The sequence below is a fragment of the Branchiostoma lanceolatum genome, chromosome 1 (assembly GCF_035083965.1).
Source record: "Branchiostoma lanceolatum isolate klBraLanc5 chromosome 1, klBraLanc5.hap2, whole genome shotgun sequence".
Classification (NCBI taxonomy): Eukaryota; Metazoa; Chordata; class Leptocardii; order Amphioxiformes; family Branchiostomatidae; genus Branchiostoma; species Branchiostoma lanceolatum.
The window spans coordinates 13,435,798-13,451,622 of record NC_089722.1 but is presented as its reverse complement, the minus strand read 5'-3'; the positions used below and the strand labels follow the sequence as shown (position 1 = coordinate 13,451,622).

General features: G+C 44.2%; 1 protein-coding gene across 1 annotated transcript; it reads right to left on the bottom strand.

The window, feature by feature from the left end:
- Positions 1–3,073: 3,073 nt before the first annotated feature.
- LOC136435830 (uncharacterized) lies at positions 3,074–15,597 on the bottom strand. Its single transcript, XM_066429546.1, has 12 exons — positions 15,221–15,597; positions 14,177–14,327; positions 13,715–13,908; positions 13,330–13,465; positions 12,928–13,023; positions 12,206–12,381; positions 11,496–11,614; positions 10,846–10,993; positions 6,473–6,598; positions 6,112–6,261; positions 5,154–5,249; positions 3,074–4,672 (listed from the first exon to the last, which is right to left on the bottom strand). Exons 1-12 carry the CDS (start codon positions 15,365–15,367, stop codon positions 4,601–4,603), a joined length of 1,611 nt encoding a protein of 536 aa, XP_066285643.1. The 5' UTR covers positions 15,368–15,597; the 3' UTR covers positions 3,074–4,600.
- Between the last annotated feature and the right edge of the window lie 228 nt (positions 15,598–15,825).

Here is a 15,825-nt window from a genome sequence, read left to right as displayed (position 1 = left end):
TTTTCTTCCTTAGTTTGGAAATCGCTCAATCTTTGTTTTTCTTTGCAGTATTACGCAATATGTAGCAAAACTTTGAAATCATGAATTTGACGTAGCAAGGTCCTTTCCTTTGTTATTTTATCTTTGTGTTCATTTGAAATAGCCACAACGAAGTTTTCTTCAGACCACACCTTAAAGAAGTCACTTGAAAAACAAAAACAGACAATAAAAGTCAAATTTCAACGAACTTTGATTTTGCTTAAGTTTATCATCAACTGTAATTGTTATATACTGTGATGTCATGACGTCTATATCTACATACGTATTTGTTCTATGTAGTTTGGCCCCTTGACCTCAATGAAAACCATGACCTTAGAAGTGCTTTAGAAAATCAGACAATAGTATCCATGACTCACCAGAAAAAACTTACACAAATAGCAGTAATTCTCTTACTGTACGACCGGTTCGTATCTATACTTAACCCAAATAGCTATAATATTCTCACCATGATTCTGGTGGGACGAGGTTGTAGAATTTTTGCGTGTTTCAAAAGATATAAAAGCTTTCTTTGAAGAAAGAAAGCCAAAAGGTTATTTGTGGGTTACGATATTCTTGTGTCTGCTTCTTCTAAATCATAAGAACCTATGGCCAAACAAGATATCATTATTGAATTTCGATCTGCAATATATTACAGGTAATTTTCATGTCATATGGATTACTATACGAAACCTCTGCTTGGATAATGACGTAACGCTAACATGTGTGTGTTTGAAACTGGGTAATAATTAGTTTAGACTATTTACAAAGAATCAGAGGCGGCGAAGATATAATTTTTTCTAGGTTTGCGCCTGTACTGTGTCAAAGACTACACCACAATTGTAGACGAATTTCCCCGGGTGATTATGGGACTATTACCCCCTGTCAAAAACTTGCCGTGTTTCATCATGTCTCATTAATCCGTTCAACCCGTTTCTTTCTTCGGGAAGTTGGAACTGCGCAGAACCCTCAATTTGTCGGCGGAACCACAGGTCTGCCGCCGCCTGGTGTCACACAGGGCGCCGACAAGTGGTCGCCGGGACCTGGTCATTAGTCCGGCTTTGTGATGACGCGCAGGTAGAGGAGAGGGGTGGAAGGTCTAGAGACCACGGATAGGGATTCCTGTGTATGCAATTTCACATCTACATATGTACAATGTACAAAGAAGCGAGAAGAAGGTGATTGTACTCGCTTAGCTTAGTACAACACTTTTGTCTAATACTAGTATGTATTTTCAACTCGTGTATCGTTGTCTATACTTTCATGTATATGATTGTTATACAATTGTATGTTTATTCAGTCATACGATATATGGCATGTGCCTAGCCATTCAAGACATGTATATACTACTACTATAAGGGAATGTATATACTAGAAATTTGCTAAATAGACAGATAACATGCCGGAGGAGTTAGCCAACAGGGGAGAACCTGCTGAGGTGAACGGCAAACTGTTGTTCCCGGCCGGCTAACCCCTCTAGCATGTTATCTACATGTGTATCTATTTGGCCAATTTCTAGTCTTTCCAACCACCTCTGGAGCCTGGTAGAGGCTACGCGTAGACGAGGTCAAGTTTATAGCCTCCAAATCAAGCTTCGTCGTTGCCCCTTCTCGGCTTATCATGTACGGTTTTCTGTTTGTAATAGTACCAACATCGAACCCGGCTATGGAGGCTAGATTGTTCACATTCTGTGAAACGTATAACTCAGGACGTATCCGCTAGGATGGCCAGAGATCCAGGTAATCAACAGTAGAAGGGAATCGAATCCCTGTAATCTGTTCCTTAATTACCCTCCCCACACCTGTGGACCCTCCGTACCGTGACCAGGTCCTCACGGCTACCGTTCTTCTGACACGAGCGGGGTCAAAAGTTGAGACGAACCTTGGTGGGAAATTTTATCACAGTATCCACTGTACAGGAAATCTTCAAGCAGATGTAGAAAGGCAACTTTGTCACGTAAATTTCTCAAGCTCCCGGTTCTCCGGCCACTGGGCCTTTCCCCGGTGGCCATGGTCTTGACCGCCATAACGACTTTGCTACTGGGAAATCTGCTTGGAGATTATGTAACAGAACATTCAGCTTCTTAGTACGACTTTTTTTTATCTTAAAGTAAGATTTTCAGCGAAGCTGTGACAAAACCGACTATCAGCAATATGATCTACGACAAACTTTTGTGTCAAAAGACCTATCCTCTATTAAGAATTATCCACCGGCTTACACATCCGCCACTTTGAAAAACTGTGTGTTTGAGATATCTCTAGTGCAGCACCCCACATGAATGCACATTGTACGTAGATATCTAAGAGTGCATTTCACTGGAAGACTTTGCATTGGAGACCTCTCTAGACCCATTTTTCTGGGTGGCGGATATATGTGGTCCAGCAGAATTATATAAGTAGACGTTACAGTTGAATTGGTACGACATGTTATTAAACGATTGTTCAAGAATGCCAGTAACTTTCTGTAGTAACTTTTTTGTAGCAACTTTCTGTGGTACTTTCATGTCTACGTGTGTGTACGATGAATGTAACAGGGCGCTAACAGAGAGGAAACTATTTCCGGTATGGATCAGTCGGATCGCCTCCGGTGGCGACTTGAACTCAGGATGTTTGGACCACCGAACCGTTTACCCTTCATGCAGAAGCGCGTTAATCTTGCCAAGCATTCGGTGCTAAAACGCCCCCCCCCCCCTGAGCTATCTTAAATCACTACACAAATTAGAAAAGATACTGAAACCCACGCGATTTGCCCAACAGATTGTAATAGGATGCAGATATCTCCTGTTAGCCATAATACTAAATTATAGCTTAGCAAGTAGAATTTTGAGATTCATATTGGATTTCTTGTTTTGTAGTTTGTAGTTAACCATACGAAAGACATACACATTACTACACTATACTATAAATCTTCTTATATGGCTGTAATGGCCATCGAATAAAGCTTACCGGATAAGGGCATGTGTGCTTGGGGAGGGGGTTCTCCTTTACTCGATGAATTATTCACTATATAGAAGAATGTATGTAGAGACATGACTAGACAAGGAAGACCACACATCAAGATCAGTCACCGAGGAATTTAATCAAGTTTCCCGTTCTGCCCAGGAAAGGCTTAACCACGCTCCAACCGAAACCGCAAAATTTCCCTTCTATATATAACGTTATATAGCTGAATGGTACTGATGCTGACTCATGATACATGTATATGGAGCTTCTACTGCCAATTTCTGATTGATATAAACTGAGCCGCACAGGGACTGTGTTTGTGTTCTGTCCATGATATATTAAGAATGTTCTTCTGACACTGGATGGAGTACACAGCAGCGCCGCCTAACGGCAGACTTTTGAAAGGCTGCCAGATCATGCCCGATCATTTCTCATTCACAAGCACGTGTATTTACCTGTTTCTTCATTTAATGTCATTATAACGCATAAGAATTTCATCTTGCACTATCAAGGGCTGACTTAACTAGATTGCATATCTAAGTCTAAACCGTTTAGCAGCTAGCTTATTAACTTAACATTCAAAATTATCCAATACAAAAAGCATCGCGGTATCCTTAAAAGTCACATTATATCATTTTGCATACATATGAAATAGTTTCACACGAATACACGAATCGTTCACCTTAAGTCCATAAATCATATTGTACTCCAATGATAGGTGCAAGTGGTCACTAGTAATAAGTCCCAATAAGCATGCATGTTCCGATAAATATGTTCCTTGCTATGACAATCAATATCGCTAGATGACGCTAAATCATATACAATGATAGACAAGCTGCTAGAGGGCCCAAACGTACACCGATTCTTCATTACATCACAAGCTATCTGCCACCAAAAAAGCAACACCATAGCACGTCCAGGTCAAAAGATACAAAAATGGAAGTTCTGCTGCAGTACCAAGGTCACATACCAGGGGGCCTAAAATCGGCCAACACCTGCCCACATACTAAATATCATTGTAATCCATCAAGAGGCTCTTGAGTTGTGCTGACTACCGTAGTCCGGAAACACAAACACACAGACACACACACACACATACAGACACACCCAAAACTATATCTCCATTTTTCATGGAGATAATAAGAATAGGAAGTGGTCACTGCCCACTAGTACATGAATTAAGTGAAGTCCCAATAAGCATTTTCCACTAAATATATTCCTTGCTACGACAATCATCATCGCTTGATGGCGCTGTTATCTCTATTGATTTCCTAACTTGAAAGTTATTCTGTGTTGGTAGAATTCATCCTGAAGCAAAATTGAACTGTAATTTCCAACACAATTAGAAATTTGCCTTACCCAAATTTTCGACTGTCCAACTCCAGTCTTTGTCAAGAAATTAGGGGTCTATGACGTCATTTATTGACAAAGACTGGAGTTGGCCATGGACTGTCGAAAATCTGGGTAAGTCAACTTTTTTTGTTGGAAATTACCGTTCAACTTTGGGTGAGAACTATTGATTGACTTTATCTGCCTATCCTATGCATGGATCTGTATATGTTGTGCTGCGATATTCATCCATATGTAACCATACATTAATGCTGTTCCTTGTCTGCATGTCTTCCGGACTAGACCTCGATCTCTTACTTTTCAGGCTTCAGTCCGTTTTTCTTGATGAACTCTTCCAGAAACGCTACGGTTGCGACGGCGCCTTGCTGGGGTATAAAGACAAACCGTGTATCAGATAAGCAGCATCAAAGAAGGGAATGCGTCTACATGTAGTGTTTGATATATGTGGTAAGGCCATGTTCATTTGATTATATGGATGACATCCTCCGGAACCCGAAAACTGATGCGAGCGTGCGAATAGATAAAAATTTAGTCTTTCACATCTTCTTCTTTGAATTTGGAATTGACTTTGCCATTTTACGACATTAGTATCCGTTTTCAAATATGTATTTTTTGCAATATACAGCATACATTTTTATTTTGTATCTGCATTTTGTAGCTGCTTTGTGTGATTTACAGTATGGCCGAACACATTTTTTTTGGAAACGGTCGAAAATTGATGCGCGCGCGGATGCCATCCATATTATCAAATCAACATGGCATAACGTACTCATGCAAAGATTACGGTGCAGTACAGTGAATTCTACAATACTGAAGCAACAACAGTTGGCGAAGCGTTGACCTCACCATCATGAGGAAGGTCTTGTCCTCCGGTGACATGTCGAAGTCTCCCGTGCCGATATAGTCCACGTCAATACCGACGCACCTGTCAACGTCATCCTCCTAAGGGGAGAGAGGGTGCGAAAGAGGAGATAGTTTACTGTTTTTAAGTTCGTAATGCATGCACTTAATTAACAAAAGTTTTGGCCTGTACTGGGTTTTGGCCGTCACATGAGATAAATATGAATCAGGACGAGAACAAAGAACTAAATAAACAACTACCTACATACTAACTAACTAACTACGTCACTAATCAAGCTATTTACTAGTTGACTAGCTGACTAACTGGCAGATATAGTAGTAGGCACCCGACCATCTCAGGAGATGATGGTAGCACTCTGGTGTCTCTGTCTCTTTACCTCGAGCTGCGTGTTTCTTTTATCTGGCAGATATAGTCAACAGAAAACATCTAAACACTACCAGTAGTAGTAGTAGTAGTCCACTGTGTTCTGTTGCAGCAGTGGTCTGAACACCCTACAGTTGTAATCAGTCTTTACCACTACAATCTACTACCAGTAGACCCTAGTTAAGGGGCCCCGCCGGGTAGTTCACGGGCTGTTTCGGGCGTGACCCCTACGTGGCCCCGTGGGACACGCTGCGGCTGCCGGGCTATTTTTTTTAGCCCCGACCGGGACCCGACTCATTTTAACCCGGCCTTAAAATCAACGCGGGACCCGGTAACAAATAGACGCCGTAAGGTAATAGTGCGAGCACCGGGAGTTGCCCCCCCCCCCCTTCCGTACCCGGCAGTTCACTGAGACAAATTTGTTAGCCTGGAATCCAAACCTATTATAGATCCCGAGTCTTTGCGGAGAGGAGACTCGGGAGCTATAATATGTTTGGATTCCAGGCTACAAATTTGTGGCTACGATTTTTTTGGGGGGCCAGGCGGCGGGCACGGGCGCAATCGGAGAGCAAAACTTACCCGAATTGGCTTGCTCTTGCCCACGAAGTCCAGATACGTCGTGTACAACTCGCCCGGGGTCCGGATGAAGCTAGACTTGAGACAGTCCGACGCTGCCATGGTCATTGGTGCCCAATTGTCGAAGATGTTCTCCGTAGTGCCCTTAGTTAGCTAGGTGTTAAAAAGAGTAAATGTATAACCAGTGACTAATATCCAAGCAGATCTGCAATGGACAGTATAAAATTTGCCAGACAGTATCCAATTGGCCAAGTACATAAGTAATTTGCAAAAAGAATTTATGAGCATCCAAAGACAAAGTGAAACTAACTGAATGTATTTGTATGTGAAAATTTCATGTAGAAAATATGAACAGAAGGCTTACATCTCCCTTGAAGTTGATGAAAAGTGAGTCAAAGGCTTTCTTACGAGCCTTCTCGTATTCTTCTTCGTCTGACAAGTCTGAGTCGACATCAGCAGTGATTATTTGAACGTCCTCTTTCGTCATTCTCTGATAGAAAATTAACGGTGCAAAAAGGCGGTTAGTTACTGAATGAATGAATGAATGAATGAATGAATACCTTTATTGTACATAGTAACCCACTGGGTGAAGTACAGGTCACATCAAAATAATACTTCACAGATACATAATTGTCAGATTACTAAAAGGGTATAATAATATAAGCATGCAAACTAGAGTTGTTTAAGATAAATGGATGTAGCAACTTTGCTCTTGCCAGATAATTGTAGTTTGGATATTCTTCTTTGGCAAAGCTTCAGGATCAAGCCTAACAGAGTAGTGTACATCCGATTGATAAAAATTCTACTTGTGCCATAGGAATTTTTGTGATATGTCCGAGCATGCGTCGTTGTAAAATCTGCTTGTACCCAGAAGAAGTGTGCGTTCCCCGCTCAACGGAGATCGACTGCTACTGACGTTGGTACTTTCGGTAATATCCAAGAATATCTATAGGTGGCAAGGCAGTATCAACCCCCTTTTTATACTGTTCTGCCACCGATAAATTTACTTGGATATTGCTTTCGCTGCGTTTTTCTCCTCAGGTCTAGTGTCCTTTCTCCCAAGATTGTTTTGGTGGTTTTGTTGTGTTAGACCCACAACTACTATCGAGAAATATACAGTCTTTTTTATGACTATTTTATGACTATTCAATGACTATTCAATGCTGATTTTATGTACGTCTGAATCGTTGCTGATCATACTGGGAACCCCCTTCACTGACTACGAGTGCGATTCAAGTCTCCTTGTGGATTTTTTGTGTGGAAGCTGGGCCTCGCTGTTTGTGTTCGCGTTCCTGTCATGGCGTCGCTCTGCAGGTACAGGTATTCCTCTGGATTCCTACGAACCTTGCGGACCGTAAGCCAACCTCTGCTGCCACAGGAGAAGTCAACACTCAAAGAAGCAGGTTTGCTGAGGATGCTTTCCAGACCAAGAGGCTGCAAAGGTGGGAAAAACCGCATACGTCCGATTTTAACCACCATTGGAAACAGGCCGGCGTTACCGGCACAAACAGCTACCTTGATATGCAAATCTGCCGGAGCAAAACAAAGCAACGCGACATACCTGCATAGTTTGGAAAGGCCTCAAATTCTTCTACGTATCCAGCGGAGGCCAACTACCCCTCCAAACAAGAAAGCGATCCACGTCCCACGAATGTTCCTGTGTAATCCCAGGTCTATCATCAACAAGATAGATGAACTACAAGCAACTCTGTCTCACAACGAGGTTGACATTGGAGTCATCTCCGAAACCTGGTTAGCAAGCACCCATCCTGCATCTGCTATCGCGGTGAGTGGCTTTAATGTGTATTCCAAGCACAGAAAGGACAGACGAGGTGGTGGCGTTGCAGTGTATGTGAAAGAACACATTCCATCACGACAACTGACCGAATACATCGTTCCAACGGAACTTGAGTGTGTATGGGTGTGGACTCGACCACATCGCCTACCAAGACCGCTGTCAGCTGTTGTCGTCTGTGGCATTTATTCTCCACCCAACTCACCCCACAAAGACCTACTACTCAACCACCTGTTGACAACGTCCGACGACATCCGTACCAAACACCCTGACTGCGGTATTGCACTGCTCGGTGATTTTAACAGAGCCAACACTGCTGATCTCTGTAGAGGAGGTCATCTATCGCAAGTGGTAAGAAACAACACCAGAGGAAATGCACTGCTAGACCTGATACTGACAAACATGAAGAACTTGTACGAACAGCCCTGCATCTTGCCTCCGCTGGGTCTCAGTGATCACTCCTGTGTCCTCTGGACTCCGAGCAACAGACCCATGGTCAAGCCTACAAAGAGGCAAGTACGGCAGCTGCGGGAAGCAGATATGTTCGAGTTCGGCAGGTGGATTACGTCACACGAGTGGTCTGAAGTATACTCTGCGGTTGGTACAGTCGCGAAGGCAGACGCCTTTCATACGACGCTGGAAAGTGCCATGGATACTTTCTTCCGGACTAGAACTGTCAAAACCCACAGTTCCGACAAGCCCTGGGTTACACCCCACATCAAAGTCTTGATGACCTTAAGGCAAAGAGCTTTCCATAGGAATATCCCAGGTGTGTGGAAGTTCTACCGTAACCGTATACAGAGAGAGCTTTCACTCGCAAGGAAGTCCTACTACAAGGACCATGTATCCAGTCTTAAAACTTCCGACCCCCGACGATGGCACCAGGGAATTATGAACATGGTAAATAAAACCAAACAAGACAGTGTGATTATGATTCCTGGATTGGAGACAGCCGTTAGCTTTACGGTTGCGAACACCATCAACACCAAGTTCGCTGCAGTATCCCAGGCCCTCCCTGCACTTGACACCTGCCAGCTACCGTCGTTCCTCCCGGCATCACAGCAGCTACCCACGCTCCATGTCTGGGATGTGTACCAGAGACTGTTGGCCGTCAAGAGGAACAAGGCACCTGGCCCGGACGGCATCCCCCCTAAGGTGCTACGGGAGTTTGCATGTGAACTCAGTACCCCCTTTTGTCATCTTCTGAACTCCTCCTACTCAGAAGGTACAGTTCCTAGCCAATGGAAACAGGCAGTGGTCATTCCTGTCCCCAAGTCCCAACCAGCCAACCTCGAACAGTTGAGACCCATTTCCTTGACATCACAGTTTGCTAAGATCGCAGAGTTCTTTGTCACCAAATGGATCCATGACGACATTACGTTCGACCAGAGGCAGTTTGGTAGCCTGAAAGGACGATCAACTGTCCACGCCCTTGTAAACCTGACAGACAAGCTTTTCAAGGAAGCTGAACGCCCATCTACTATCAGCACAGTTGTGGCCACGGATTTCTCCAAGGCCTTTGACAGGGTCCATCATAACACTGTTGTTGACAAGCTTCTGTCCAAGGGCTTAAGACCAGAGTTGGTGCCGTGGGTGTGTAGTTTCATCTCCGGCAGGAGACAGCGTGTGCGCTACCACCAGTCCCTGTCCAACTGGGAATCATTGTCGTGTGGAGTTGCTCAGGGGACTCTCCTTGGCCCTATTCTGTTCTTGGTCCTCATCGACGATGCTGCAAGCGACACAACCCATCCTGTCTGGAAATATGTCGATGACATGAACTTGCTGGAGACAAGAACACTTTGCGAGCATCCCACCCTACAGAATGCCCTTGATGACCTGCACCTGTGGACACAAAGGAATTACATGCTCTTGAATGGTGGAAAATGTCTGACCATGAACGTGACTTTCGCCAGAAATCCACCTCAACCACCTCCTCTCCGAATCGACGATACCGAGCTGGCTGTCGTCCCGAGTCTTAAAGTGCTTGGTCTTACCATCCAGAGCGACCTCCACTGGGACAAACAGGTGAACAACATGGTAGCGAAATCGGGCAGAAAACTCTTCCTCCTCAAACGCCTGAAGAAGTTTAACCTACCCCAATGTGACTTGGTATCAATCTATATTGGCTACATCAGGCCAATATTGGAGTATGCCGTTCCCGTCTGGTCCTCCGGCCTGACCAAGCGCCAGTCTGACCAATTAGAACGGTTGCAGAAAAGGGCGTGTCGTACCATCATGGGCAACAGCTACACCGGTTATCAACATGCACTTGAACACCTCGGACTTTCAACTCTCGCCACCAGACGTGAACATTTGTGTCTCAAGTTCGCTAGATCTTTGATGGTCTCTGAGTTTAGGGACTGGCTACCACCACAAAGGGCCCAGATCACTGGTAGAGTGACAAGGAACAATCACAAACTGAACTGTCCGAAAGTAAAAACTAACCGGTACTTGAACTCCTGCATTCCATACATGACCCGCCTTATTAACAAGTATGATCAGTGACTTGTTTTTTTTTCCTGTAAATGTGTCAAACCTTGTATGTAACAAGATACACTTATTTTAAATATGACAGTTTTAAGGTCTTAAGAATACGCATGATATCGGACAGTATTGCGCCGACTATTTTGATTGACTAATTGATTGATATGTTTGTAAATTGACTGACTGATTGATTGATTGATATATTTGTAAATTGGTTTTAATTCAGTGGCAACACTGCGATTTCCAATAAAGTTATCTTGTATCTTGTATCTTGTATCTTATATTCGGTGAGCTTGGAAAAAAAACGAAATAATTGACAAATGTGAAAGCTCTGACAGGAATGAATAACTATACAATGTACCATGCTGCGGTGGTACAAGTCTCATCTTACGAAGTGGCCAGTTCACGTTGATCATTCTTCTAAAAGGAAATTGACCGAAGACGTTACCGCTACTTACGTCATCAAAGCAGTCTCTCATGCTGTCCTCATCCGGGAACCACTTCTTCACCTCGTCCAGCTTCGTCTTCATTGCCAGACTCTTCATCAGATTTTCCCTCTTTTCCTTTTCCAGAGCCTCCATTTTCCTTGAATTTTCGTCATATGCGCTACTCGAGGAGAGGGGAGTTAGAGTATCAGCGTCAGATCAAATGTGAACGTACGTCTTAAAACTGCTTAAGGATTAATTAACAGGTTTATAATTAAGGGTTAATGACCCGCCCCGAGGTGTATATGATGTCATAACGCCTGGTCATATGCTATAACCACCGAATAATACCCCCTCTACAAAATGCAACGGTTGTGTTATGACATGACGTCAATAAGTGGTGTGTTATGGCCTCATAACAGACCACTTATTGTGGGCAATGGAGGCTTTTGATTGGTCGACGCCATCTGGCCTTGGATAATGAAGCTTCGAAGATATATGTAGAGTCGGGAAGACCAGAGCAACTAGTGAACATGATTTTGACTGGAAACAAGGGCAAAGCCCAGAATCATATGGAGGTCGATTGACGGAGATTCCTGTTTTCACCCTTAGCAACTTTATTCCCCTATCACTTTGACCAAAAAGAAGGTGCTACAGTAAAGTGTCGAAGTCACCATACGTACCGACGTTTTTCTGTGTCTGGTTTGATGGAGTCCTTCTTCAGCTCTTGGTTTTGGTCTGTGAAGTTGCGGACGCGAGCATCAAACTGGTTCTGGTATAACTCAGGATCGCCTTCTGAATACTATGGTATCGTGGGGAAAGTTAGTCGTCAATCAAAGTTCTGCATGCATGCACAATAGGAATGCTAACATTTTCACTCTTATTTTCATGGTAAGCTTCCTGCCCTAAATGCTCATTACCGAAAGGTTGATATCAAGCATATCTAAATCGATGACTGCTTTGTGTACTGTGTACTGACCTCATGATGGTGTGATTGATACAAGGAAAGAGAACCATATAGTCCATGGGCCAAACAGGTTTTTGGTACCAAAAGGGACAAGTGTTATCGTGGATTTTTTTGTATCTGCAGTAAACAAAGTTTATTTTAAGTTAGACATTTGACATGGTTATCATGCATAATGATAAAGTAGAGGAATTAACCTTTTCAAAAAAGTAAGTCACCTTTGTCCCTCTGTTTGGTATCAAATTGCTATTTTGAGGGACCTGGCCCATGGACTAATAGAATTAATTCTGTTTGTACCCATTACAAAGACTCAATGTAATGTAACTTGTGTTTCTTGCCATGTGCATATACATAGTGTTGTGCACAGGGGGAGTTTGTGTCGTGCACTAAACATGACACAAAACACACACACAAAAAGTCAACATATACCAGCAGCATGCCAAGCGTTTTCATCCGTTTGGCCTTCTTTTCTCCGTCGTCTCCTCCCGGCGTGAAACGCTCATGGCTGTACGCGGGGAGAAAGGCCCGTCTGACCGTGTCCCTGTCCTGTTTTTCGCCCAGACGTTCGTGGAAACAGTTTCCTTCGTCCATAGACAGCCACCAACCTAGAGCAAACAAGATCAGAAAACGGATAGAAAAACGTCGATCAATGAAGAAAAGGTAACATTCGTGATCGACCAAATACAGGATGTTTTTCTTTACGATAACATGTATAAGTTCAATGAACCTTAGTCCTAGCACAATCAATCAATCGATCAATCAATCAATCAATCAATCAATCAATCAATCAATCAATCAATCAACCGATCAATCAATCAAAAATGGTTTCTTCGTAAGAAAGGCATTGCAGCCAAGGGCTGAATTGTGCCCTCTGTACATACTGCGGAAAACGGACAAGTCTAAGGACATATTGTCTTGCAGTGTCGCCTGCCTTTTAAAGGTGGTGCAGTAGACTGGTGAGTGAATAAGAACAACTAATCAATAATCAATAATGTCATATTTTGTTCACGCAATATGACAGGACTGTATCGTCATTATGAACTCCCACACAACAACGTTGAATCCCATTCTTTTATCTAAAATGATGTAATTTACAACACATGGCCTTCTGTTTAGATGTGCCCTGCATATTGGTAGCTGCAAGACCTCACCGTCAAAACAGTACACGGGGAAGTTAGCACAGACGCCTCCGTCAATCCAATGGGCCGCTGTCTCTTTATCCTCAACTTTGTACGGCTGAAAAACAACTGAAAGGAAAGTGCATAAACATCCATCGTGTCATTTGTACCCTGAAGTTACGCAGTTCCTGTAGTCTAAATTTGGATCTATGATGGATGTCAGACAGGTCTGAACATTACCAACTTGAACCTTGGCTAATCCGGCCAACACGGACTAAGATCTATGTCGATCCCTAACCCTATACCCAAACCCCAACCCTAACCCTAACCCCCACTCTAACCCAACATCTAGGTCTTAACCTTAACCCCGACCCCAACCCTAACCCAACACCTAGGTCGAGTCCGGCTAAACCCTAACCCCAACCCCAACATTACCTGGAATGGACATAGACATGCGCACTGCTTCCCTCATGTAGAGTAGAGGCGAGGTCTTGACGTGGAAGTAATTCTCACGTTTAACCTGCGTGTTGTAGGCCACGGTACAGAACTCCACACCAAGGGCCTCATACAGCTGGGGGAAACAAACAACTCATCGAGATCTGTCAGGGCCATGTGCATGTGTGCGTGTATGGCAATGTGTGTGTGCATGTATGTATGTGTGTACATGTGTCGCGCGTATGTTTGCCGTACGTCTGTGTAGTACAATCTTAAAAGATATACAGTGTCACTGTCTTTTAAGAGACAGAGAAGATATCACGATACCATGACAGTTATATGGCATACAACAGGTATTTTCCTCGCTTGCAGTCCTTATACACACCTGTCCAAAATTGATGTCCCCTGTCAGTGCCTTGTACTTTTGTTTCAACTCTTCACTTTCGGCACTCTTCTTCTCGAAGTGTTCCCGGAGGGTGTCGCCGTACCACTCTAAGAACGAGGAGCCCCTGTACACGCCAAAGTTGTTCAGCAGGTCGTACAGAGCACCCACGTGCTTGACCAGCCAGTAGCGCCCGTCTGAAATCGGTCAATGCGGAGAGTGCCCGTCAGTGCGTAGGTCATTTCAATACATGAGAGGTACCAAAATTAGAACAACTCCAAACCCTCTGCAGCCAGGTACACATTCAAAAGAGAGACAGAGAGAGAGACGGACAGAAATAAAGAGGGGCTGGAGAGAGTGAGGAGAGAGGGGGGGGAGAGAAATAGAATAGATGGAGAGAGGGGGAGACAAAGTCACAGAGAAATAATGGGATGAAGAAAGTGAGAGAGAGAGCGTTGAACCTACCCAGGAGGACTGTTGGCATGTCCGTCTTGTTCATGACCTCCAGGACGTCCTGTGCCGTCATGCCGGCCGCCAGGAACCCGGCCGTGATTGCGCCTGCGCTGGTGCCGGCGAACCGTTTGATGTTCTTCATGATCCCCGCGTCCTCCAAAACCTGAGAAAAGTTTTCTCGTTACGTGGTAGTCACAAGTGTCGGACGTACGATTTTGTGTAAGGCTATGCCTTTGACTACCCTGTGAACCAGTATGGGATCGGGTCGTTCAGCCAGTTCCTTCGGCGGCCCAAGGCAAGCCTGCCGATCTAGATTTTCGCCCTACCTCCACCCCCAGGGGAAAGGCCGGTCAATTCCCCCTGGGCTACAACTCCTACGTAGCGCTAATTTAGATCGGCGGCCTTGGGTGGCCGAATGAACTGGCTGAACAGCCGGGTCCCAGTCTGGTTCACAGGGTAGATGAACTTTGTACAGTACATCCTTCACGACCGCCCAAAATGTCCCTTACCAGGCTGTGACGTACTGTAAAAAGGGAAATGTTCGCGGTGGTTTTATGCTTTTCGTGGTAACCTCTTCCCCGCGAACTTAAGAAAAAAAAAAACGCGATTTTTTCTGTCTTTTGTCCGCCTTCCCCTTTGTTTCAACTGCGAACTTGAACTTTGTGCAGTATGTGATGGTCCCAATTTGCTAACTGCCTCGCAGCAGTGCGCGTTCGTGTCTTTAACTCCGGCGAAGACACCTAAGCATACCAAGTAAACTGCCACAGGGCAGTTGCATGCAAGCTCTCTACTTTGATTAGTACGAACTGCATATGCTGGACTGACTTCTTTGACCCGACAACGCATGAGCGTACACTTATTGATATGCCTTTTCGGTGCTAGAAGTGTGGCTCTTTTCAAATACTGGGATTTGAATATCAACATCCCATCTATGGGACTCTAAACACTCCGACCTACATTTACAAGTCTAGACGCAGCTGCAGGGTTAGGTGTTTACTGTCTGTGAAATCATTGTTCATTATCTGTGAAGGTATCCATATGGAGAAAAGCTCTTACCTTTACTGCCCCAATGTAGGCGATTCCCTTGGCCCCTCCCCCTTCCATGACGATGTTCTCAAATGGAAAGGTGTACTTTTGAAACCTCTCGGCTCCAAGATCAGGCAATTTTGCCTCGGCTGCTGGTTTGGACTGTTCTCCGCCCATCTTGAACACTCGCACTTTAATTTGCAGGTAAAAAGCTGTCGAGCAACTTTCAGGTCTGACCTGCCTTCAGGGGTAACAGTTACAAAGGGGCTAAGATTGGTTATTGCATTCACCAAATACTTTATATTTTAGTCAGCGTTCGTGTGTGTGTGTGTGTGCGTACACTATAATTCAAGATTGCCTGGATGGATTGATATTTGGTATTTGGGTAGGTCTTCATGAGACCTCAAAATGATAAGACTTAGCCCCCCCCTGCGGCTTGTTATGGTACTGCAGCGGAACTCGCTTGTGACATCTCGTGTTTTGGACATGCTATGGTCATGCTTTTTTAGTGTTAGATAGCACTTTTGGAGGAAGAGTAATCCATGTAGGTTTAGGCCACCTTGCGGATTTTTTTGGAACAGCAGGATCCGATGTTGTTTCGAACTTTGAAAGAGATGTTGACGGATCATCATGAT